At 43.5% G+C, this 25,740-nt stretch overlaps 2 protein-coding genes across 2 annotated transcripts in view; both read left to right on the top strand.

The window, feature by feature from the left end:
• The first annotated feature begins 2,684 nt into the window (after positions 1-2,684).
• Positions 2,685-25,740, top strand: part of LOC310670768 (uncharacterized protein) — a 100,734-nt gene continuing 77,678 nt past the window's right edge. The window contains exon 1 of the mRNA XM_083426521.1: positions 2,685-2,748. The gene's annotated coding sequence lies outside the window, so the exon portion shown is untranslated. The remainder of the gene's footprint in view (positions 2,749-25,740) is intronic.
• On the top strand, positions 2,794-23,738 carry LOC310670947 (uncharacterized protein). The gene is made up of 2 exons (XM_083426832.1): positions 2,794-2,860; positions 22,574-23,738. Exon 2 carries the CDS (start codon positions 22,663-22,665, stop codon positions 23,152-23,154), a length of 492 nt encoding a protein of 163 aa, XP_083282958.1. The 5' UTR covers positions 2,794-2,860; positions 22,574-22,662; the 3' UTR covers positions 23,155-23,738.

Raw genomic sequence — 25,740 nt, 5'->3', positions numbered from 1 at the left:
ATGGCAACCATACCTAACAGCTCCAAGCAACCTTAACAAACTACAGCTCCCAGAATTTTTTGGGGGAAGCCATGACTGTTTAAAGTGGTTTACAGTGGTACCTCTGGATGCAAATGGGATCCGTTCCGGAGCCCCATTTGCATCCTGAATCAAACGCAACCTGAGCCTGCAGGTCACGATTCGCTGCTTCCGCGCATTCACGTCACGTCATTTTGAGCGTCTGTGCATGCGCAAGTGGTGAAACCCGGAAGTAACACGCTACATTACTTCCAGGTTGCCGCGGAGCGTAACCTGAAAACGCTCAACCTGAAGCACATTTAACTCCTGCTATGACTAGTGTCCTTGAAGGACAGAGATGCCTCAGCTTTGTAAATCTTGGTTGCCAACCTCATCTCTGGTGCTAAGTGAGGTCTAGAGGGGTGCGGTTGCATGTCTGCTGCCCCAACTGATTCCTGTATAAAATATTCACCACGTTTGGGTTGAAACGGCACTCTTTACACTTACCTGGTTTGCACATGATGTTAATGTGCCAAGGGTGTGGAAAACATCAGGGAAAAACATTTCACACAGAAGTGAGAAGCCGGCTCCCTGCATGAGTTTGTCAAGAACTGGAATAACCGGCTCTTGGCGGCCATCAATGAGATCGCACCTAAGCGCCCTCTGCCACCCCGCCGAAACTGGGCCCCCTGGTTTGCCAAGGAGCTCCGGAAAATGAAGCGGGACCTCAGACAGCATACTCGCGACGGAGCCTCAAGACTTGGCCCTGGACACACTGACCAGATGCTTGGAAGCTGTGGCTGAATGGCTGCATGGGAGCCGGTTGAAGTTATATCCTTCGAAGACAGAGGTCTTCTGGCAGGGTCGGGACTACATGTGGTTGGGGGGCCAACTCCCATCTCTTGCGGGGGCTCAAGTAGTGCCAGGGCCTTCTGTCAAGAGCTTGGGTGTAACCTTTGACGCCTCCCTTTCCATAGAAGCGCAGGTTGCAGCCACAGCAAAGGTGGCATTTTTCCATCTCTGCTGTATTAAGCAGTTGTTCCCTTACGTTTCTCGCCCTGATCTGGCCACAGTGATGCATACAACGGTCACCTCCAGGCTTGATTATTGTAACTCACTCTATGTGGGGCTGCCCTTGAAGCTGACCCAGAAACTCCAGCGGGTGCAGAATGCCAACTGCACTGGCTCCCGGTGGAGTACAGGGTCAGGTTTAAGGTGCTGGTTTTGACCTTTAAAGCCCTATGCGGCTTAGGACCCACTTACCTATGGGACTGCCTCTCCTGGTATGCCCTCCAGAGGACCTTAAGGTCCGCAAATGACAACATTTTGGAGGTCCCGGGTCTCAAGGTGATTAGATTGGGTCTGAACTAGGGCCAGGGCCTTTTCAGTACTGGCTCCAACTTGGTGGAACGCTCTGCCACAAGAGACTAGGGCGCTGCAGGACTTGACATCTTTCTGCAGGGCCTGCAAAACAGATCTGTTCCACCCAGCCTTTGGTTTGGACTCAGTTTGACCCTTATTTTTCCCTCCCCTAATGGTTTTGATTTATGGGCTGCTTTTAAAATGAGGCCGCATTTTAAATAAATTTGTATTTTAAATTGGTTTCTGCCTCCCCATTATGTTTTTACTGTAATTTTGCTGGTGTTAGCCACCCTGAGGCCAGGGAGGGCGGGGTATAAATAAAATTTATCATTATTATTATTATCAGACATTAAGAACTTCCTGATCCTGTTTCTTTGACAGAAGCTGACAAATTTAGGATAGATGCTCTATATATCAACTCAATGGCATAGGGCCTTCTTGGTAGTGGTGCCTGCCCTGTAGAAAGCCCTCCCATCAGATGTCAACAAAATAAACATCTATTTGACTTTTATAAGGCAGCCCTGAAGGCAGCCCTGTATGGAGAAGCTTTTAATATTTGATGTTTCATTGGTTTTTTAAAAAAAATTCTGTTGGGAGCTGCCCTGGTGGCTGGGGAAACCCAGCCAGATGAGCAGGTATAAATAAGGTTGTTTTAATATTAATATTATTATGCTTAATTGATAGCAGTTCCCGGAAGCCGCCAGAGGGGAGAGATGCTCTTGGGCTCCCATCCTCCTTGCAGGCTTGGCCACCATGAGGAGGCAGTGCTGAGATTCCTGCATTGCAGGGGGTTGGACTAGATGACCCTCAGGGTCCCCTTCCATCTCAACGATTCTACGATTCTAACAGGGTGCGGGACTAGATGGGCTTGATCAAACTACAGGGCTTTTCGTGTGTTCTGTGTGTGCATGCAGAGGAACGTTTTTCTGTCTGTGTGTCTGAGTGTTTGTGTGTGTGTGTGTGTGTGTGAGAGAGAGAGAGAGAGAGAGAGAGAGAACCTTCAGGAAGAGGCCCCTGTTTCTTATTTGCAACTAGGATGAATCTGCTGCAATACCCCCACACTTGACCCACCGCTTCCCTGCCTGCTCTCTTTCCACACCCAACTCCAATTCCATGGGCATTGCATTGCATTGCACCCCCCCCCCCCAAGCTTGCTACACCCCGAGGCGCTTTGCACTCACTGGATTCCTTGCAGGACAAAGACAGTGGAGGATGGCAAAGGGGGCGGGTCAGCTGTTCTGCTTAAGCCGCGCCCCCTTTCCCAAGTCAGTATCGAGGTGCAACCTCCCTCTAGCAGCTTGCACTCTCTGCCTTTAACCCTTAAAGCAAGGAGCATCTGTTCCCTATACTCGAAGCCCAGGTTCCCTCCCTCCTCTCCCCATTGGCTGGGTACTGCAAGGCTTTCCCCTGATAATTATTCCCGCAGATATCCTGCCTCCCAGGCGGGGGCTCCCATCCCCGCCCCCGCTGCCCAGGGTCGCCGCCATCTCCAAGATTTCGGGTGAGTGCAAAGCCAGCGGCTGGGAAGGAGGGAAGGGGCTTGGCAAGGGGTGGGGGTCCAGGATGAGAAGCCCCGGGACGGGGAGAAGAAGCGAAGGGAGGAAAGGGAGCTGTTTCTCTTAATGGGGCCTTGAAGGGGGGGGGGGGTCCGTTGTGGAATGAGAGAACCTTCTTCCTGCCCAGATCTGGTGCAAATGGAGTTGCAGGGAAGGAGGCGGGAAAGGGGAGAGGCTTGGGCATGGTTCGGCAGGTTAATAATAATAATAATAATAATACCTGCCTATCTGGCTGGGCTTCCCTAGCCACTCTGTGCGGCTTACAACATAGATAAACCATAATAAAACATCAAACGTTAAAAATTTCCCAATACAGGGCTGCCTCCAGATGTCTTCTAAAAGTCAGATAGTTGTTTATTTATTTGAAATTGGAAGGGAGGGCGCCACCAGCGAGAAGACCCTCTGCCTGGTTCCCTGTAACTTCGCTTCTTGCAGGGAGGGAACTGGCAGAAGACCCTCGGAAGTGAACCTCAATGTACAGCCAGCCAGCCTGCCTGCCTGCCTGCCTGCCTGCCTGCCTGCCTGCCTTCCTTCCTTCCTTCCTTCCTTCCTTCCTTCCTTCCTTCCTTCCTTCCTTCCTTCCTTCCTTCCTTCCTTCCTTCCTTCCTTCCTTCCTTCCTTCCTTCCTTCCTTCCTTCCTTCCTTCCTTCCTTCCTTCCTTCCTTCCTTCCTTCCTTCCTTCCTTCCTTCCTTCCTTCCTTCCTTCCTTCCTTCTCTTTAGGCACCAGGTGAAAGCATTCCTCTTCTCCCAGGCATTGGGCTCATTAAACAATCTATGGCCTTCACACCTGCATTTGTACGTGCGTAAGGGAGCAGTTGTCGTTTTTATTTCTTACTGTGCTGTGCATCTCTGATTTTCTATTGTAAGCTGCCCTGTGATCTTCGGAGGAAGGGCAGTATAGAAATGTAAAGAATAGCAGTAAAAATAGGAAGCCCTGTTGTGTTCAAGGGGGTGGTTGGGACAGAGTCTCTGATTAGCATGCATAGCAGGTCAGGCTAAGGAGGGAATAATAATAATAATAATAATAATAATAATAATAATAATAATAATAAAAAATAATAATTCTTCATTACTTGCACCCTGCCCACGTGACTGGGTTTCCTCGGCCACTCTGGAAGGCTTCCAACAAAATAAAAACACCGAAAACATTGAATACTTCCCTGTACAGGGCTGCCTTCAGAAGTCTTATTATATATCAATGGAAATATAATTTAATGAAAAATGTAATGCAATAACTTTTATGAAGGATTATTTATTACAACAGCAGTCATAAAGATGAAACGAAACGCATACAACAAAAGAGATATACAAAAATTCTCACCGTGTCAGTTAATACTTAGCTGGGTAACCTTTAGCCTTCCATGGAGTAAAGTAAGCTTTTTAGTTCTGCAGCTGTAATAATGTGAAACTAAGATTAAATTATTTCCCTTATTAATTGGGTTTTATTGCTGGGCTGCTTCTGACTAACAAGTTTCTTTAGTCAGCTCCATAGATTTTTGATTGAGTTCAAGTCTGGGCTATGTATTTGGGGGCATTTACTTTCCCATTAATGACACAAATTTTGTCCACACCTCGTGCTGTCATACAGCCCCAGATCATAGCACGGACTGGGTGTTTCACGGAAGGTGCAGTGTAAATAGGATGTAAATCTCCTCCGATTCTCCTCACGTATTTCATGCCATCACTACCAAGCGAGATTTTGGTCTCCTCACTCCATATAACACTGTCCCATTGTTCTGCTGTCCAGTTAACATGGGTTTAGCCCAGTCTGATTTTGTAGTGACTGCGTCTCCTTATACCTCTTCCAAAATTTAGAAATGTCCCCTTTGGTTAAGTTTCTGCCAATTTTTCTTCTAATATCTTCATAACTGTAGCCTTTTTCACTTAATAGTACTATTTTACATCCCTTTATAGGTGACCAGTCAACTCTTTGTACCATTTATTTAATTTTATTACGTTTTACAAGCTCACTAAATGAAAAAAACCTCAACCAACTTGATAGCAATCGCACAACACATTTTTTAAAAAAAAATTTTATTGAATTTTCAAATTTTAACAACAAATTTCCACAAATCTTAATTTAACAATTTCTATATCCGTATTTCTCCCCTCCCCCCTCTATGGCTTCCCCCATATTTCCGTATTGATTTATTTAACAAATTCTATACTCTGCTGAGTTTGCTTCTTATATAGTTGTCAAAACCTGCCAATGAAGCCATATCTTTATACTGTCTTTTTATATAGTTTATAAATGGTTCCCACTCTTTTTTGAAATCAGTGTTGTCTCTCTCATGTATTCTCTCTGTCAGCTTAGCCAGTTCCGCGTAGTCCATAAGCTTGGCTTGCCATGCTTCCTTTGTTGGCGTTTTCTGTTTTCCATACTTGTGCTAATAAAATTCTTGTTGCTGTTGTCGCATACATAAACTATGTCCAATTTCCCTCTCATGTATCATGATCTAAAATTAGAAGCAGGAAAGATTCTGGTTTTTAAACAAAGGGTTTTTTCAACTTTTTTTCCCAGTTCATTATATATCATTTCCCAGTATTCTTTAACCTTCTTGGATTCCCACCATACATGAAAAAAGTACAATTTTTCTCTTTACATCTCCAACATATCTTGGATCCTGTTTTATACATTTTTGCAGTTTTTCCAGTGTGATATACCATCTATATATCATTTTCAAATACAGTGGTACCTCAGGTTACAGACGCTTCAGGTTACAGACGCTTCAGGTTACAGACTCTGCTAACCCAGAAATAGTACCTTAGGTTAAGAACTTTGCTTCAGGATGAGAACAGAAATCGTGCTCCAGCGGCGCAGCAGCAGGAGGCCCCATTAGCTGAAGTGGTGCTTCAGGTTAAGAACAGTTTCAGGTTAAGAACGGACCGCTGGAATGAATTAAGTACTTAACCCAAGGTACCACTGTAATTTTCTCTTAATGATATACAGTCTGTAAACTTTACATTTGTTTTCATAAACTTTCCCATTCCTCCAACTGTATATTAAGCCCAACATCCGGAGCCCATTTTATTTGGGCCGATTTTACCTTCTCATCTAAAGTCTCTCCATATAGCAAAATGTTATAAGCTTTCTTCAATAATTTGGTATTTCCCTCCACAATTTCCTTTTGAAAGTTTGAGATAGTATAGCTGAACCCCCTTTTATTATCTTCTTTAAATTGCTCATTAATTTGTCTGTGATGCAACCAACTTTGTAAAGTACCTTTCAAGTTTTCATAACTTTTAAATTTCAAACCTTTCTCCTCTTCTATTAACAAATCTCTATATGTTGGCCACTTTCCTTTTTTATTACCCCTCCAGCTACACAGGGTCTGATCCTGCCAGACTTTGGTGGATGTCTCAAAAATTTCCAAGGTGTTGGATATTCAAACCGCAGAGCTTGTCAAAACTGAGAGGCAACTATTTACAAATCCTGTTCTTTCAGCAAAGCAGGAATTTTAGGGTTAAAAATACATTTGCTTTCACTCAGAGGCTGTAATTAGATTTTGGGGGGCTTTCATCTCATTTCATCTTATTCACAAAACGTCTCTTCAGGGGTTCTCCCCTGAATAGCGGAAGCACGGCTTCCATTTTTAATACTTCTCACTATGAAGTTCAAATTTAAGTCCAAATATTTTTAATTCCTCTCCAAAAGCTTCTTTTTATTTTACCTTATAACAGAAGATCTGTCACTTCAGAGAGCGGCTTTTAGGCTTTGGATATTCATGTGTGCGTTGGAGCCGACAGCCCACCTTGACCGTCTTCCACTCCCCCACCCGCTGCTGATGCAGTTGCGGGAGCCGGTTTGACAGAAGACCTGGGGCTCAGCTGGACCCCGTTGGAGCCCCACTCTTCTGCAGTTTTGTGAGGCCTTTTCTTTTTTAGCCCTAAAACTTCCCCTCGGTCGCCTGAAATCCCCCTAAAGGCTCCGTCTTACTCGGACAACGCCCCAGGTGACGCCATTTCCTCCACCATCCAGACCGGAAGCCCGTAATCACCAAGTCAACTCTTTGTGCCATTTGTTTAATTTTATTACGTTTTGCAAGTTCACGAAATGAAAGGGGGAAAAACCCCAACCAACTTGATATCACATAACACACTGACAAATGTCCTGCTTATTTATGTCGTGATCCTTCCTAAAAGTTGTTGTATTATATTCTACTTTAAATTACAGTGGTGCTTTAAATTACAGTGGTCCGTTGTTAACCTGAAACTGTTCTTAATCTGAAGCACCACTTTAGCTAATGGAGCCTCCTGCTGCCGCTGCGCCGCCAGAGCACAATTTCTGTTCTCATTCTGAAGCAAAGTTCTTAACCCGAGGTACTATTTCTGGGTTAGCAGAGTCTGTAACATGAAGCATCTGTAACCTGAAGTACCACTGTATCTTTCCATTGATATATAATTTTATGGTATTACTCCCAAAAAGGGGGGGTATTATGAGCCATCAAACCCCAGAAAAACACCTTCTGCAAGGTTTCCACAATTTTGACCACTAGTGTATGTTGTCTTCTAGGTCCAAAGACAGACATGCACACACAGATAGCATGAGTAAGCAGGGCTCCAAATTGCTTCTCTTGAGAACTTGCCATCTAAGTTGTTTACTCACGGCAAAAGCTCCTATTCCCAAAGGGACAGGAGGGGGAGGTCTCTCCCCCACTTTTAACCCACCCCACTCCCACCACACGGAAGGCAGAGGCCTTGTTCATTCACAATCCCTGGATCCACCGCCTCTCCCAGGGGATCCAGATGCAAGCAAGGTGCCTTGTTCTTCTCCATTCAAGGGCCACCCATGTATTCAAAGCAGTCCTTTGCAGATTAAGACTTAAGTTTAAAATAAGTACAAAAACCCAATAAAAAGACTCACGGGTTTATAGTGGCACCAGCTTTCCTAGTCAAGATTCCACAATATCAGACTGTAGCTCACAAAAGCTTAAGCCATAATACATTTATGAGCCTTTATGGGCTGCAGAAGATGAATAAACAGAAGCATAGTTAATCTATGGACTTCCACCCTACAAGAGACAGTGACGACCAGCAACTTGGATATCTTGAAAAAAGGGATTAGGCTGGTGTCTGTGCTCTGCCATCGTAGACCTAGGCAATAATGCTTCTTAATACTAGTTTCTGGAAAGCACAGGAGGGCAGAGGGCTCTTGGGCTGAAATCTTGCTTGCTGGTTTCCCCCAAGCATCTGCTTGGCCACTGTGAGAACAGGATGCTGGACTAGGTGGGTCTTTGCCCGATGCAGCAGGCTGTTATAAGGTTCTGATATGTTGCAATAATTTTACACTTGCATGTGGCATAATAACACTTCAGTTATACTTCTTACTCATAGGAGAGACTGCTATTGGAGCCTGTGATCATTTCTTAAGTGTGAATGGAGTGATCATGGGTTTCTCTTGCCATTATCTCATCTGCATTACTAAAAATTTGGAATATGGAGACAGTTGAAAATGGAGAGGGAGTGAAAATAAGAGAAGGTGCACATGGGGATTGACGTGTGTTCAGTTCCTTTCTTGTCTTTCCTAAACATCTAACAGGATTCTGTCTCTGCCCCAAACAGGTGAGGAAGATGATGGTCAGAATTCTACGGAGCTGTCTGTGAAATCAGTGGGAAGGGCAGAGAAGCCATTTAAATTCGGGGAATGTGGAATGTGCAATGTGCTTTAGTCACTATGGGAAAATGAGGATACACCAACGAACTAACACGGGGGAAAAACCGTTTGAATGCATGGAGTGCGGAAAGAGCTTCAGTCATAGTGGAAACCTTAGAACACATCAACAAACTCACACAGGGGAGAAACCATTTAAATGCATTGAATGTGGAAAGAGCTTCAGTCGTAGTGGTCACCTTAGAAGACATCAACGAACTCACACTGGGGAGAAACCATTTAAATGTATTGAATGTGGAAAGAGCTTCAGTCATAGTGGAGACCTTAGAATACATCAACGAACTCACACGGGGGAGAAACCATTTAAATGCATTGAATGTGGAAAGAGCTTCAGTCGTAGTGGAGACCTTAGAAAACATCAACAAACTCACACGGGAGAGAAACGGTTTAAATGTATTGAATGTGGAAAGAGCTTCAGTCGTAGTGGAACACTTAGAATACATCAACGAACTCACACGGGGGAGAAACCATTTAAATGCATTGAATTTGGAAAGAGCTTCAGTCGTAGTGGAACACTTAGAATACATCAACGAACTCACACGGGGGAGAAACCATTTAAATGCATTGAATGTGGAAAGAGCTTCAGTGACAGTGGAACACTTAGAATACATCAACGAACTCATACAGGGCAGAAACCATTTGAATGTATTGAATGTGGAAAGGGCTTCAGTGAAAATGGAGCCCTTAGAAAACATAAACGAACTCACACGGGGGAGAAACCATTTAAATGCATTGAATGTGGAAAGAAATTCAGTGACAATGGAACACTTAGTATACATCAACGAACTCACACAGGGGACAAACCATTTACATGCATTGAATGTGGAAAGAGCTTCAGTCAAAGTGGAAACCTTAGAATACATCAACAAACTCACACAGGGGAGAAACCATTTAAATGCATTGAATGTGGAAAGAGCTTCAGTCAAAGTGGAGTCCTTAGAATACATCAACGAACTCACACGGGGGAGAAACCATTTAAATGCATTGAATGTGGAAAGAGCTTCAGTCAAAGTGGAAACCTTAGAATACATCAACGAACTCACACGGGAGAGAAACGGTTTAAATGTATTGAATGTGGAAAGAGCTTCAGTCGTAGTGGAACACTTAGAATACATCAACGAACTCACACGGGGGAGAAACCATTTAAATGCATTGAATGTGGAAAGAGCTTCAGTCGTAGTGGAACACTTAGAATACATCAGCAAACTCACATATGGGGGAAATTGTTTAAATGTAGGGAGTGTGGAAAGAACTTCAGTCAAAGCAGACCCCTTAGGAAACATCAGCTAACTCACACGGGGGAAACCACAGATGTAGGGAATGTGGAAAGAGCTTAAGACGGAGTGGAGACCTTAATATTCCTAAGCATATTCACACAGGTTAAAAACCATATAAATGTATGCAACGTTGCACTCAATGTTCACTATTTAATTTACGTCAAGAAACTCATAAAGGCAGAAATCAATTTTAAATACATGGAACCCGTGTGATGTTTTGGTGCTTGTATTTAAATTTGTATACACATATATATGTATTAAAGTAATGAAGGTCACATATACTTGATGTACAAAAGAAGTTGCAAGTTGTTGCTAGATAAACGGGGAGAGTGTGAATCTGGAATGCTCAAGGTGTGTGATGAATCTGATGAGTTTTGACCTCTGCCCATCACTTCCAAAATGATGGGCTGCCCTTGTCTTGTGGATCAGCATCTTTCAGGCTTCAGGGAATTGCCTTCCTTCCCCCTTGGTCGTAGATAATCAGAACAAAGGAAAAGGAGTCTTCTTACCAGTTACAAACTTTAATGATCCCAGCAAGGGCATAAAGAACCCGTCTTCACACAAATGGCAGTGCTCCCAATGAAGAGGTCCACCCCCTCACATCCCTAGTTACGCCTGCCACTTCTGCGTCTCGTAATCTGAGCTCGTTCCCTCTGTGCTTTCTGTCCTGCCACTTTCGCTGCTCTCCTTGACCTTGGGGAGAGCGGATGAATGCTTTCCAGAGACATTGAATCTGTTAACTCTCCCCCCCCTCCAGAGTTTCTTCTGCAAGCTGTTCCCCATCCAGTATTTCCCAGCTTCTGCCTTCTGAACTATGTTCCTCTGCAAATCACTTTTCCAAATCTATACAGTCCTCCTGCTCCTGGGAAGAATCAGGAGAGGGGGATTTTCCCACAAATGCCTCAGTGCAGCTCTCCTCAGCTGGGTCCCTGGTTAGGTTTTGGTTTAGGGGAGAAAGTGTGGGACTAGGCCGGGGGAGGGGAGGGGGGAGAGAAGGGTAGAGAAGTAGAGGGGATGCTTTTTCCGTGCAAGGCTAGTTCGTGTTTCTCCCGAGTACGTGCCTGTAATCCGTGAGCGTGCATTTAGCAGGAGAGCGTCCCTTTGTCTCGGCGCGTAAGATGCTTCAGGAGGCCCTAGAGCGAAGCGTGTGTATCGCACATGCACTGTGAGAGCAATGGTGGAGGAATAGCAAATAACTGTCAGGGAGCTTAAAAGGAGGCTGTCGTTTCGTGAGAGGGGGTGGGGGGAGGAGAGTTTTAGTGACGCTGAACAGGAAGAGCCAAGTGCGCCTACGGGATACATGTGGTTGCTACTCTGAGTTTGAAGATGGGCAGTGGGAGTGGCACATGCTTCTGCTGAAAGTAGATCTAGGGAAGATTAAGTTAATTGGAGGTCTTTAAGCAGAGGCTTGACAACCATATGTCAGGAGTGCTCTGATGGTGTTTCCTGCTTGGCAGGGGGTTGGACTCGATGACCCTTGTGGTCTCTTCCAACTCTATGATTCTATGATTCTATGAATTGCAACCTTAAACACACTTGGGTCCCATTAAAGAGGCTGCTCATGAGGCCGGAGGAACATCGCCCGGCTGTGAGGTGTAAAGTCCACCACTCCCTGCAAGGTCTTTTCCACCTGGCCAAAGGGGTGGGGCGCAGACTCACCCAGCCCTACTATGTTAAATATGAATTCTGTAATCGACCTTTGTAATGTTTTATTTTGAAATCTTTAAGATAATATTTTAGTTTTCAGTTATGTTGCTTTGACTGTATATTCTATATTTGACATTTTTCAGATTGTTTTATTTAGGTTTTATTGATTTAATATGCTGTGAACCACTTTGAGATTTTTCTTGAAAATATAAAGTGGAATAGAAATTAAATAAAAAAAGTATAGAGCAGGGATATCCAACATGGGGTTGTTCAGATGTTGGGAAACAACGCCCATAAGCTTCAGCCTGTATGGCCAAGATTGATGGGGGTTGTAGTTCAAAAGCTCAAGGGTGGAAAATCTCACATTTCTTACAACTTTTGATTATGAATAATTATAGGTAAAACTTTTGTTGATACGAAGCTCATTTTTGGGCTTCCAGGAACAGCTAGTCACTTCTGCTTTATAAACAAACCCAAATATATTGACACACTTTACTTTAAAAGCAGATTTCAGAACAGAGATCATAGAATCATAGAGTTGGAAGAGACCACAAGGACCATCGAGATAAACAAAACCTTTTTTTTTAATCTTTTTACTTTACAAACCATAATTTTGTCAATCCAAGATCTGCTCTTCATATGTATAAAAATACTTTGTTAACAATGAGATACCGAAATAATAATAAAAAACCTGCAATAAAACATTATCAGCATTTAAAAAGAAATGCCAGTGGGATGTTCAAGGCATTGAGTTACAAATTAAGGCAAAGATCAACCATTGCTAGGTAGACCCAGGAGACTTAATCCTAGAATCAACCCCTGCCCCTCCCAGCCCGCTTTTGCCTGTAAGTAGACTTGATTCAAAGATCACATAAATCATCATGATTTTTTTCTCATTAATTCTGATGGGCGGGGGCGAGTTAACCCCATGGAGGTATATATGGGTCTGAGTGGCAGGTGATGCACTGCCAGACCGCCATCTTGGCAAGAATCTTTCTCAAGGCCTTGTCTTCCAGAGGACAGGCAATGAATTCTGATTGACTGCTTGGAACAGAAATGTATTTGCGAGACACCGCTGAAGAGAAAAAGGGGAAAAACTCGCAGCCCACTCCACAAATCATCCAGGCTGCTATGTGGCAGAAATGCATTTTCCCACCTTCCCTTCAAACAACCTTGCCCTACAATGCTGCCACATCTCAGAAGGCAGGCAGTGGGGACGGGTGCTGTGTTTCCCTGGGAGGAACACAATGGCACTGGAGGCTGCTGAGCAAAATGGCCCCCGTGGGCTCCATTGTGTTCCCACTTTCCTCCTGATTGCTTGCCTTCTCCCTCGAGGGCCACATCCGCGCCACATTTAAATCACTCTAGTACCTCTTCAGTCAGTCATGGCTTCCCCAAAGCATTCTGGGAGCTGTAGTTTGCTGAGAGGAGACTCCCTGTTCCCCTCCCAGAGAGAGAATATGTAGAGTGGCTTCACTGTCTATTCCTTGTCACAGAGAACTTGGTGAATTGTAACTCTGAGGGAAATAAGGGTTTTAAGGGTTGCCATGGTTTAAGACTTGATTGCCTCTTCTCTTTTCTTCCCCGCCCCCCGGGCAATATAGCTTCTATAGTTTCTGTAGCCTACATATGGTAGAGATATTTAAAATGAGAGTCCTCATAAGGATTCTTTTTTGCTCTTCAAAATATGGCAACCATACCTAACAGCTCCAAGCAACCTTAACAAACTACAGCTCCCAGAATTCTTTGGGGGAAGCCATGACTGTTTAAAGTGGTTTACAGTGGTACCTCTGGATGCGAATGGGATCCGTTCCGGAGCCCCATTTGCATCCTGAATCAAACGCAACCTGAGCCTGCAGGTCACGATTCGCTGCTTCCGCGCATGCACGTCACGTCATTTTGAGCGTCTGTGCATGCGCAAGTGGTGAAACCCGGAAGTAACACGCTACATTACTTCCAGGTTGCCGCGGAGCGTAACCTGAAAACGCTCAACCTGAAGCACATTTAACTCCTGGTATGACTAGTGTCCTTGAAGGACAGAGATGCCTCAGCTTTGTAAATCTTGGTTGCCACTCTCATCTCCGGTGCTAAGTGAGGTCTAGAGGGGTGCGGTTGCATGTCTGCTGCCCCAACTGATTCCTGTATAAAATATTCACCACGTTTGGGTTGAAACGGCACTCTTTACACTTACCTGGTTTGCACATGATGTTAATGTGCCAAGGGTGTGGAAAACATCAGGGAAAACATTTCACATAGAAGTAAGAAGCCGGCTCCCTGCATGAGTTTGTCAAGAACTGGAATAACCGGCTCTTGGTGGCCATCAATGAGATCGCACCTAAGCGCCCTCTGCCACCCCGCCGAAACTGGGCCCCCTGGTTTGCCAAGGAGCTCCGGAAAATGAAGCGGGACCTCAGACCGCATACTCGCGACGGAGCCTCAAGACTTGGCCCCGGACACACTGACCAGATGCTTGGAAGCTGTGGCTGAATGGCTGCATGGGAGCCGGTTGAAGTTAAATCCTTCGAAGACAGAGGTCTTCTGGCGGGGTCGGGACTACATGTGGTTGGGGGGCCAACTCCCATCTCTTGCGGGGGCTCAAGTAGTGCCAGCGCCTTCTGTCAAGAGCTTGGGTGTAACCTTTGACGCCTCCCTTTCCATAGAGGCGCAGGTTGCAGCCACAGCAAAGGTGGCATTTTTCCATCTCTGCCGTATTAAGCAGTTGTTCCCTTACGTTTCTCGCCCTGATCTGGCCACAGTGATCCATACAACGGTCACCTCCAGGCTTGATTATTGTAACTCGCTCTATGTGGGGCTGCCCTTGAAGCTGACCCAGAAACTCCAGCGGGTGCAGAATGCCGCGGCGAGGCTCCAGTTCTTTACCAACTGCACTGGCTCCCGGTGGAGTACAGGGTCAGGTTTAAGGTGCTGGTTTTGACCTTTAAGGCCCTATGCGGCTTAGGACCCACTTACCTATGGGACTGCCTCTCCTGGTATGCCCTCCAGAGGACCTTAAGGTCCGCAAATGGCAACATTTTGGAGGTCCCGGGTCTCAAGGTGGTTAGATTGGGTCTGAACTAGGGCCAGGGCCTTTTCAGTACTGGCCCCAACTAGGTGGAACGCTCTGCCACAAGAGACTAGGGCTCTGCAGGACTTGACATCTTTCTGCAGGGCCTGCAAAACAGATCTGTTCCACCCGGCCTTTGGTTTGGACTCAGTTTGACCCTTATGTTTCCCTCCCCTAATGGTTTTGATTTATGGGCTGCTTTTAAAATGAGGCTGTATTTTAAATAAATTTGTATTTTAAATTGGTTTCCCCCCCCCCATTATGTTTTTACTGTAATTTTACTGGTGTTAGCCACCCTGAGGCCAGGGAGGGCGGGGTATAAATAAGATTTATCATTATTATTATCATCAGACATTAAGAACTTCCTGATCCTGTTTCTTTGACAGAAGCTGACAAATTTAGGATAGATGCTCTATATATCAACTCAATGGCATAGGGCCTTCTCGGTAGTGGTGCCTGCCCTGCAGAAAGCCCTCCCATCAGATGTCAAGAAAATAAACATCTATTTGACTTTTATAAGGCAGCCCTGTATGGAGAAGCTTTTAATATTTGATGTTTCATTGGTTTTTTAAAAAAAATCTGTTGAGAGCTGCTCTAGTAGCTGGGGAAACCCAGCCAGATAAGCAGGTATAAATAAGGTTGTTGTAATAGTAATATTATTATGCTTAATTTATAGCAGTTCCCGGAAGCCGCCGGAGGGGAGAGATGCTCTTGGGCTCCCATCCTCCTTGCAGGCTTGGCCACCATGAGGAGGCAGTGCTGAGATTCCTGCATTGCAGGGGGTTGGACTAGATGACCCTCAGGGTCCCCTTCCATCTCAACGATTCTACGATTCTAACAGGGTGCGGGACTAGATGGACTTGATCAAACTACAGGGCTCTTGGTGTGATCTGTGTGTGCATGCAGAGGAACGTTTGTCTGTGTGTGTGTGAGAGAGAGAGAGAGAGAGAGAAAGAGAGAGAGAGAGAAAGAGAGAAAGAGAAAGAGAGAGAGAGAGAGAGGAGAGGAGAGGGAGAGGCCCCTGTTTCTTATTTGCAACCAGGATGAATCAGCTGCAATACCCCCACACTTGACCCACCGCTTCCCTGCCTGCTCTCTCTCCACCCCCAACCCCAATTATGGGTATTGCATTGCAGAGCCCCCCCCCCCCAAGCTTGCTGCAGTTTGCAGCGCTTTGCACTCACCCTATTCCTTCCAGGACAAGGCCAGTGCATGACGGCAGAGGGGGCGAGTCAGCTGTTCTGCTTAAGCAGAGGTCATGGGGCCCTTGCACCAAGTCAGTATCCAGGTGCAACCTCCCTCTAGCAGCTTCCACTCGCTGCCTTTAACCCTTAAAGCAAGGAGCTTCTGTTCCCTATACTCGAAGCCCAGGTTTCCTCCCTTCTCTCCCCATTGGCTGGGTACTGCAAGGTTTCCCCCTGACAATTATCCCCCGGAGATATCCTGCCTCTCAGGTGGGGGCTCCCATTCCCGCCCCCACTGCCCAGGGTCGCAGCCATCTCCAGGATTTCGGGTGAGTGCAAAGCCAGCGGCTGGGAAGGAGGGAAGGGGCTTGGCAAGGGGTGGGGGTCCAGGATGAGAAGCCCCGGGACGGGGAGAAGAAGAGAAGGGAGGAAAGGGAGCTGTTTCTCTTAATGGGGCCTTGAAGGTGGAGGGGGGAAGGAGGGGTTTCCGCTGTGGAAAGAGAGAAGCTTCCATCTGGTGCAAAGGGAGTTGCAGGGAATGAGGCGGGAAAGGGGAGACGGTTGGGCATTGCAGACCAGCCTCGCCATAGTAATAATTATATAAATAAATAAATGATATTTATACCCCCCCCCCCATTTTCTGGGTTTCCCCAGCCACTCTGGGCGGCTTCCAACAAAATAAGAAACACCAAAAACATCCAAGTCTTCCGTTTTGTAGAGGAGATGGGGACATGGATTGCTGGATGGCAGAGGGAGAAGGAGGAAAAGATGGCGAGGAAAACAAAGGCAGGGGGTCCTGGCAGGAAGAAGGAAGGGCTGAGGCCTTCTCCAAAGCAGCTCTTTGTTTCTTGAACTCCTTTCATAAAGTAGTGGGGGCAGGGCCGGATTGAGGTTTGATGAGGCCCTAAGCTACTGGAGGTCATGGGGCCCTTTATATGTCCAGCTATCCTTTGTCAACAGCAAATTGTTGCTGTTTTTTTGTGTTGAATATAGGCTGTATGATAATTTATGGACCTAATAGGTATCTAAAACCATTTGCACATAAGAGAGTATGCATTTTCTCAAAGTAATTGTTGAACTGAAATACAATTATGAAGTATATTAATAGTGAAATAATTATTAAGCTCTAACTTAAAATGATTTTGTTATTCATAACAAACTTAATAATGCAAACACATTGGCATTTGGCAATAACAAAAGTTCCTTTAGAAACACAATTTACAAAGACTCCTAATCTAGTCCTAGAAACTTGCTATAATAATAGGTGTAAATATATGATGCAAACTACTAATAATTATAAATAGCATTATTAATATGAAATTCTTATAACCTGTACAATGCAGTTGTAGTTAATACAATGCATTTTTTATATATAAGTATCAATATTACCATAATAGTCCACATTCTTCATTGGGACAGCAGACCTTGGTACCCTGTGAGTGTAAAAGACAGTATTTTTGGTACTATGTCAGATTTAAAAATAATACCAATACTATACACAGCTGTACATAAAAATTATTTTACAGGACTAATTGTATTAATGCATCTACCCAATACCCATTCAGCTGTATAATTTTATCATGATTCATTGTGTACTGTGTATACAAACAATAGACAAACGTGATCTAAATTACAATACTTTCCTTCTTGCCTTTGCCAAAGCAAAGTCACTGATGATATCATCAAATGATAAACTGCTTAGCTTGTCACTTTCTATATACATGTGGCTGAAGTAATTTATCTTGAGACATTGTTGTTCCAAATTCGTTTTGTATCCTCTTCAGTCGAGAAACGGATCTTTACAAATGGCAATTTGCAATCATCCTTCAAAGGAACATTATCAGAATTGCTTCTACATTAGGGAATGCTGATTGGACATTGTTGTTGTTGTTTAGTCACTTAGTCATGTCCGACTCTTTGTGACCCCATGGACCTTAGCACACCAGGCACTCCAGTTTTTCACTGCCTCCTGCAGTTTGGTCAAACTCATGTTAGTAGCTTTGAGAGCACTGTCCAACCATCTTGTCCTCTGCATATAAATTAAATAAGCAAGGAGACAATATACAGCCTTGTTGTACTCCTTTCCCAATTTTGAGCCAATCAGTTGTTCCATATCCAGTTCTAACTGTTGCTTCTTGTCCCACATAGAGATTTCTCAGTAGACAGATGAGGTGGTCAGGCACTCCCATTTGCATAGTCAATGAAGCAGAAGTAGATGATTTTCTGGAACTCTCTAGCTTTCTCCCTAATCGAGCGCATGTTTGCAGTTTGGTCTCTGGTTCCTCTGCCCCTCCAAAATCCAGCTTGTACTTCTGGAAGTTTTCAGTTCACATACTGTTTAAGCCTGCCTTGTAGAATTTTAAGCATAACCTTGCTAGCGTGTGAAATGAGCACAATTGTGCAGTAGTTGGAGCATTCTTTGGCGCTGCCCTTCTTTGGGATTGTGTTGTAGACTGATCTTCTCCAATCCTCTGGCCACTGCTGAGTTTTCCAAACTTGCTGGCATATTGAGTATAGCACCTTAACAGTATCATCCTTTAAGGTTTTAAATAGTTACGCTGGAATGTCATCACTTCCACTGGGCTTATTATTAGCAGTGATTTCTAAGGCCCATTTGACTTCACTCTCCAGGATATCTGGCTCAAGGTCATCAGTCACACTACCTGGGGTGTATGGGACATCCATATCTTCCTGGTATAATTCCTCTGTGTATTCTTGCCACCTCTTCTTGATGTCTTCTGCTTCTGTTAGGTCCTTACCACTTTTGTCCTTTATTATGGTAATCTTTGCACAAAATGTTCCTTTCATATCTCCAATTTTCTTGAACAGATCTCTGGTTTTTCCCATTCTATTGTTTCCCTCTATTTCTTTGCACTGCTCATTTAAGAAGTTCCTCTTTTCTCTCCTTGCTATTCGTTGGAAGTCTGCATTCAATTTCCTGTATCTTTAACTATCTCCCTTCCATTTTGCATGCCTTCTGTCCCCCCGCGGTTTTTAAGGCCTCATTGGACAACCACTTTGCTTTCTTGCATTTCCTTTTCATTGGGTGGGTTTTCATTGCTGTCTCCTGTATGATGTTCCGAGCCTTCAGGTTCTTCAGGCACTCTGTCCACCAAATCTAAATCCTTAAATCTGTTCTTCTCTTCCACTGTGTATTCATAAGGGATTTGATTTCGATTGTATCTTACTGGACCAGTGGTTTTCCCTACTTTCTTCAGTTTAAGCTTGAATTTTGCTCTAAGAAGCTGATGATCTGAGCCACAGTCAGCTCCAGATCTCGTTTTTGCTGACTGTATAGAACTTCTCCATCTTTGGCTGCAAAGAATACAATTCATCTGATTTTGATGCTGCCCATCTGGTGATGTCCATGTGTAGAGTAATCTCATGTGTTGTTGGGAAAGAGTGTTTGTGATGACCAGCTTGTTCTCTTGACAGAACTCTATTAGCCTTTGTACTGCTTCATTGTGAACTCCAAGGCCAAACTTACCAGTTGTTCCTTTTATCTCTTTGACTCCCTACTTTAGCATTCCAATCCCCTAGGATGAGAAGAACATCCTTCTTTGGTGTCAGTTCTAGAAGGTGTTGTAAGTCTTCCTAGAACTGGTCAATTTCAGTTTCTTCAGCAGCAGTAGTTGGTGCCTAAACCTGGATTACAGTGATGTTTAAAGGTCTTCCTTGGATTTGTTTCGAGATCCTTCTATCATTTTTGAGATTGCATCCCAGTACAGCTTTTGCCACTCTTTTGTTGACTATGAGGGCTTCTCCATTTCTTTTACGGGTTTCTTGTCCACAGTAGTAGGATATGATAATCATCCAAACAAAATTCGCCCATTCCCGTCCATTTTAGTTCATTGATGCTAGGGTGTCAATATTTATTCTTGCCATCTCATTTTTTACTACATCCAGATTACCATGATTCATGAATCTTACATTCCAGGTTCCTATGCAATATTTTTCTTTGCAGCATTGGACTTCCCTTTCACTTCCAGGCATATCCGCAACTGAGCGACCTTTCGGCTTTGGCCCAGTTGCTTCGTCAGCTCTGGATCTACTTGTACTTGTCCTCCGCTCTTCCTCAGTAGCATGTTATATGCCTTCCGACCTGAGGGGTTCATCTTCCAGGCAGTGATCCATGAAGGACACGGTCATTAAATATTACTTGGTACAGATCCTGATGTGTCAGATTATCATGCTCATGGCTTTGACTTTTTAATGTATTGATGAAAATGGTTGAGTTCTCCCACAAGGTTCATGTCCACATCTTCAGGATATGTTTGGCTTAAAGCATTAACGTCTTCACAAATCTCTTCTTTTGCAGCATCTAATTTTGTTAAGAATGAAATAATAATAATAATAATAATACCCCACCCATCCGGCTGGATTTCCCCAGCCACTCTGGGCGGCTTCCAACAAAAAAATAAAAATACATAAAATCATCCATCTTTAAAAACTTCCCTAAACAGGGCTGCCTTCAGATGTCTTCTAAATGTCAGATAGTTGTTTATTTCCTTGACATCTGACGGGAGGGTGTTCCACAAGGGCAGGCGCCGCCACCGAGAAGGCCCTCTGCCTGGTTCCCTGTAACCTCGCTTCTCGCCAGAAGGCCCTTGGCGCTGTACCTCAATGTCCGGGTTGAACGATGGGGTTGGAGATGCTCCTTCAGGTATACTGGGCCAAGGCCGTTTAGGGCTTTTAAGGTCAGCACCAACATTTGAATTGTGCTCAGAAACATACTGGGAGCCAACATGGGTCTTTCAATACCAGTGTTATGTGATCTTGGCGGCTGCTCCCAGTCACCAGTCTTTTTTGCAGCATCATTGTATACTGATGCCCTTTGTGCCAGATTTGATTCTAATGCATCCATCGCAGGTATAAATGCTTTGATTCTGAACTTGTTTCCTGGCTCAAGGTTCTCTAAAGCTTCATCTTCATCCTCACCTATATGCCTCCTTATAGATCAGCAGTTCTCAACCCTTGGGTCCCCAGATGTTGTTGGACTACAACTCCCATCATCCCTGAGCTCTGGCATTGCTAGGTAGGGGTGATGGCTGTTGTAGTTCAACAACATCTGGGGACCCACAGGTTGAGAAAGGCTGTTCTAGATCTTCTTCTGCTTTTCTTGTAATCAACATCAGGCAATTTGTCCTTTGCCTGTTCTTTAAAATGATCAAAAAGATGTCTGGAATCAAGTTCCTCCATTTTATTAAAAATGTTTGTGGCTTGATTACTTGTTTCACCCTTCTCTGTGGTATCAATATGCAGCCAGTGCAATGCAGAAATTATTCCATTGTAACTGCCAAGTTCTGCACTTGTGGCCCTTGAATGAGTTTCACATCTAGTCTTTGGCAAAAACTTTGGAACTTTTTTTTTAAAAAAAATTATTTGTATTCAGATTTTATAACAAATTTTAGCATAATCAAAAATTTAATTTTTTCTGTGTATAAGACTGTGTATAGGTGTTCCCCTCCCCCCCAAAAATAGATTTAAAATTGGGGCTCGTCTTATACACGGGTAGTGCTGAGGGGTGTTTTCTTAATTTGGAGTCCCTCCATGGGACGTCTTATAGACAGAAAAATACGGTACATTTTGCATTCCAATTTACACCCCCCCCATGACTTCCCCCAACTTCCCTTTCTGGGTTATTGTTGTTAAATTGTTTAGTCGTGTCCGACTCTTTGTGACCCCATGGACCTTAGCACACCAGGCACTCCAGTTTTCCACTGCCTCCTGCAGTTTGGTCAAACTCATGTTCCTAGCTCTGAGAGCACTGTCCAACCATCTCGTCCTATGCATATAAGTTAAATAAGCAGGGAGACAATATACAGCCTTGTTGTACTCCTTTCCCAATTTTGAGCCAATCAGTAGTTCCATATCCATTTCTAACTGTTGCTTCTTGTCCCACATAGAGATTTCTCAGGAGACAGATGAGGTGGTCAGGCACTCCCATTTCTTTAAGAACTTCGAGACCTTGGTACAATCTTGATACAAATTTCAAAATATGTACACAAAACCAACAAAAAGACTCACAGGTTTATAGTGACACCAGCTTTCCTAGTCAAGAGCCCACTTTGTCAGACTGCAGCCCACAAAAGCTTAGACCATAATATATTTATGAGCCTTTAAGGACTGCAAAAGATGAATAAACAGAAGCATAGTTAATCTATGGACTTCTATCCTACTGGAAACAGTGACGGCCAGCAACTTGGATATCTTGGGGGGAAAGGATTAGGCTGGTGTCTGTGCTCTGTCCTTGCGGTCCTAGGCAATAATGCTTCTTAATATTAGTTTCTGGAAAGCACAGGAGGGCAGAGGGCTCTTGGGCTGAAATCTTGCTTGCTGGTTTCCTACAGGCTTCTGCTTGGCCACTTTGAAAACAGGATGCTGGACTGGGTGGGCCTTTACCCAATGCAGCAGGCTCTGTTTAGGTTCTAATATGTTGCAATATTTTTACAGTTACATGTGGCATAAGAGCACTTCAGTTTTACTTCTTACTCGTAGGAGAGACTGCTATTGGAGCCTGAGATCCTTTCCTCACTTGAAAAGGAAAAAGACAGATGTGCCTTAAAAGCCAGTTCCACTGTAGATCTCTACTATAAAATGATGGTGCTCTCTTAAGTGTGAACGGAGTGATCATGGGTTTCTCTTGCCATTATCTCATCATTCCTAAAAATTTGGAACATGGAGAGGACAGTGGAGAATGGAGAGGGAGTGAAAATAAGAGAAGGTGCACATGGGAATTGATGTATGTTCAGTTCTTTCTTGTCTTTCTTAAAAGTCTAACAGGATTCCCTCCCTCCCCCCAACTCACAAACAGGTCAGGAAGATGATGGTCAGGATTCTACGGAGCCATCTGTGAATTCATTGGGAAGAACAAAGAAACAGTTTAAATGCAGGGAATGTGGAATGTGCTTTAGTCACTGTGGAAAAATGAGGATACACCAACAAACTCACACAGGGGAGAAACCATTTCAATGTATGGAGTGTGGATGGAGCTTCAGTCACAGTGGAGCCCTCAGAAAACATCAGCAAACTCACACTGGGGAGAAACCGTTTAAATGTATTGAATGTGGAAAGAGCTTCAGTCAGAACGGAACACTTAGAATACACCAGCGAACTCACACTGGGGAGAAACCATTTAAATGTATTGAATGTGGAAAGAGCTTCAGTCAAAGTGGAAACCTTAGAAGACATCAACGAACTCATACGGGGGAGAAACCATTTAAATGCATTGAATGTGGAAAGAGAAGCAGTCGTGGTGAAGACCTTAGAATACATCAACGAATTCATACGGAGGAGAAACCATTTAAATGTATTGAATGTGGAAAGAGCTTCAGTCGTAGTGGTGCCCTTAGAATACATCAACGAACTCACACGGGGGAGAAACGATTCAAATGAATTGAATGTGGAAAGAGCTTCAGGCAAAGTGGAAACCTTAGAATTCATCAACAAACTCACACGGGGGAGAAACAATTTAAATGTGTTGAATGTGGAAAGAGCTTCAGTCAAAGCAGAAACCTTAGAATACATCAACAAACTCATACAGGGCAGAAACCATTTAAATGTATGGAGTGTGGAAAGAGCTTCAGACAGTGTGGAGACCTTAATATTCATGAGCGAATTCACCCAGGTGAAAAGCCATATCAATGTATGCCGTGTTGCACTCAAGTTTCACTCTTTACTTCACATAAAGAAACTCATAAAGGCAGAAATCAATTTTAAATGCATGGAATCCGTTTGATGTTTTGGTGTTTGTATTTAAATTTGTATACACATATATATGTATTAAAGTAATGAAGGTCACATATACTATATGTACAAAAGAAGTTGCAAGTTGTTGCTAGATTATCCGGGGGGAGAGTGTGAATCTGGAATGCTCAAGGTGTGTGATGAATCTGTTGAATTTTGACCTCTGCCCTTCACTGCCAAAATGATGGGCTGTCCTTGTCTTGTGGATCAGCATCTGTCTGCTTCAGGGAAATGGGGTACCTCAGATGTTGGGAAACAACGCCCATAAGCCTCAGCCCATATGGCCAAATTGATGGGAGTTGTAGTTGAAAAGCTTAAGGGTTGAAAATCTCATGTGTCTTACAACTTTTCTTTATGAATAATTATAGGTAAAACTTTTGTTGATACAGAGCTCATTTTTGGCTTCCAGGAGCAGCTGGTCACTTCTGCTTTATAAACAAACCCAAATATATTGACACACTTTACATTAAAACCAAATTTCAGAACAGAGACAAACATATTTTTTTTTAAAGCTCCTTTCTTTACAAACCATTATCTTCTCAATCCAAGATTTGCTTTTCATATGTATAAAAATACTTGGTTAGCAAGGGGGTACAGAAATAATAATAAAAAAGCTACAATAAAAGCATTATCAGCATTTAAAAAGAAATGCTAGTGGGCGTTCAAGGCGTTGAGTTACAAATTAAGGCAAAGATCAACCATTTCTTCTGCAAGGTGTTCCCCATCCAGTATTTCCCAGCTTCTGCCTTCTGAATTGTTCCTCTGCAAACCACTGTTCCAAATCTATACAGTCCTCCTGCTCCTGGGAAGATTTAGGGGGAGGTGCCCACGAATGAGCCTCAGTGCAGCTCTCCTCAGCTGGGTCCCTGGTTAGGTTTTGGTTTAGGGGGGCAAGCATGGGCCTGGCCCTTGGGTGGGGGCGAGGGGAGAAGGGAAGAGATGTAGAGGGGATGCTTCTTTTTCTGCGCAAGGCTAGTTCTTGTTTCTCCCAAGTATGTGCCTTTAATCAGCGAGCGTGCATTTAGCAGGAGTGTTTCCCTTCGTCTAGGAGTGCAAGATGATTCAGAATGCCTTAGAGCGAAATGGGTGTGTCGCATATGTTAAGTTGATTGCAGCCTTTTTTAAAATTAATATTCTTTATTGACTAAAAAAATTGCATGTCTATCCAAACATCATGTACAATCTCTTAACAGGTAGAAAAAACAAAATAATAGAAAATAGAAAATTTATAAAGAAAGAAAAAAATAAAGAATTAACAAAGATAAGAAACCAAGAAATAATAGTAAGGAAAAAAGACAAAGTTATTTACATAGTAAAAGTTCTCAACGACACAATCCTTCCCATCCTTCTCATTATACTGTTTGACATAACATTTTTTTTTACACAGGCTTACCTTATATAATACCATTTCTTTCTGCTTTGTATACATTCCTTTGATCTTTTTCTTTATAAATATCACTCAATTTCTGCTCATATGGAGTTATTTGTACAATAAAGTTTTACATAATTCTTAAATATTATCCATTTTCTAGTTGTTTTTTGTTTCCATATTCCTCTAACTGATCTCGTCAGTTTTGCTAATTGTAGATATTGTAACATCTGCCAATCTGTAATCTCTGGGAGCGTTTCATTTTTCCAGCTCCTTGCTATAAGGGTTCTAGCTGCTGTTATATCATACATAAACAATGATCTTATAACTTTTTAAATTTCTGATGGTAATATACCAAGTAGGAAAATCTTTGGCGTTTGTTTTTTTTTAAAAGTAATTTTAAATAGTTTCTTAAACTCGTTATAAATATCATTCCAGTATTTGCCAATGGCTACACAGGTCCACCACATATGATAGTATGACCCCTCCTCTTTTTTACGTCAGGTTGACGTTTTCCCTTTATACATTTTAGCAAGCTTTTTTGGGGTAAGATGCCATCTATATACCACTCCCTGCAAGGCCTTTCCCACCTGGCCTAGGGGGCGGGGCCCAGACTCACCCAGCCCTACCATGTTAAATATGTATTCTGTAGTTGACTTCCTTTGTAATGTGTTGTTTTGAAATCTTTAAGATAATAGTTTAGTTTTCTGTTACATTGCTTTGACTGTATACTCTATATATCACATTTTTCACATTGTTTTATTTACCGTATTTTTCGCTCTATAACAGACACCTGACCATAACACGCACATAGTTTTTAGAAGAGGAAAACAAAAACAAAAAATACTCTAAACGAAACAGTGGAT

Source organism: Podarcis tiliguerta (assembly GCF_965153285.1).
Source record: "Podarcis tiliguerta genome assembly, chromosome: 2".
Taxonomy (NCBI): Eukaryota; Metazoa; Chordata; class Lepidosauria; order Squamata; family Lacertidae; genus Podarcis; species Podarcis tiliguerta.
The sequence above is the reverse complement of the archived record's forward strand: the minus strand, read 5'-3'. Positions and strand labels throughout refer to the sequence as shown.

Bases quoted from the DNA above. Each gene is read 5' to 3' on its own strand.
- LOC310670947 (XM_083426832.1), top strand. From the start codon at position 22,663: ATGTGCTTTAGTCACTGTGGAAAAATGAGGATACACCAACAAACTCAC.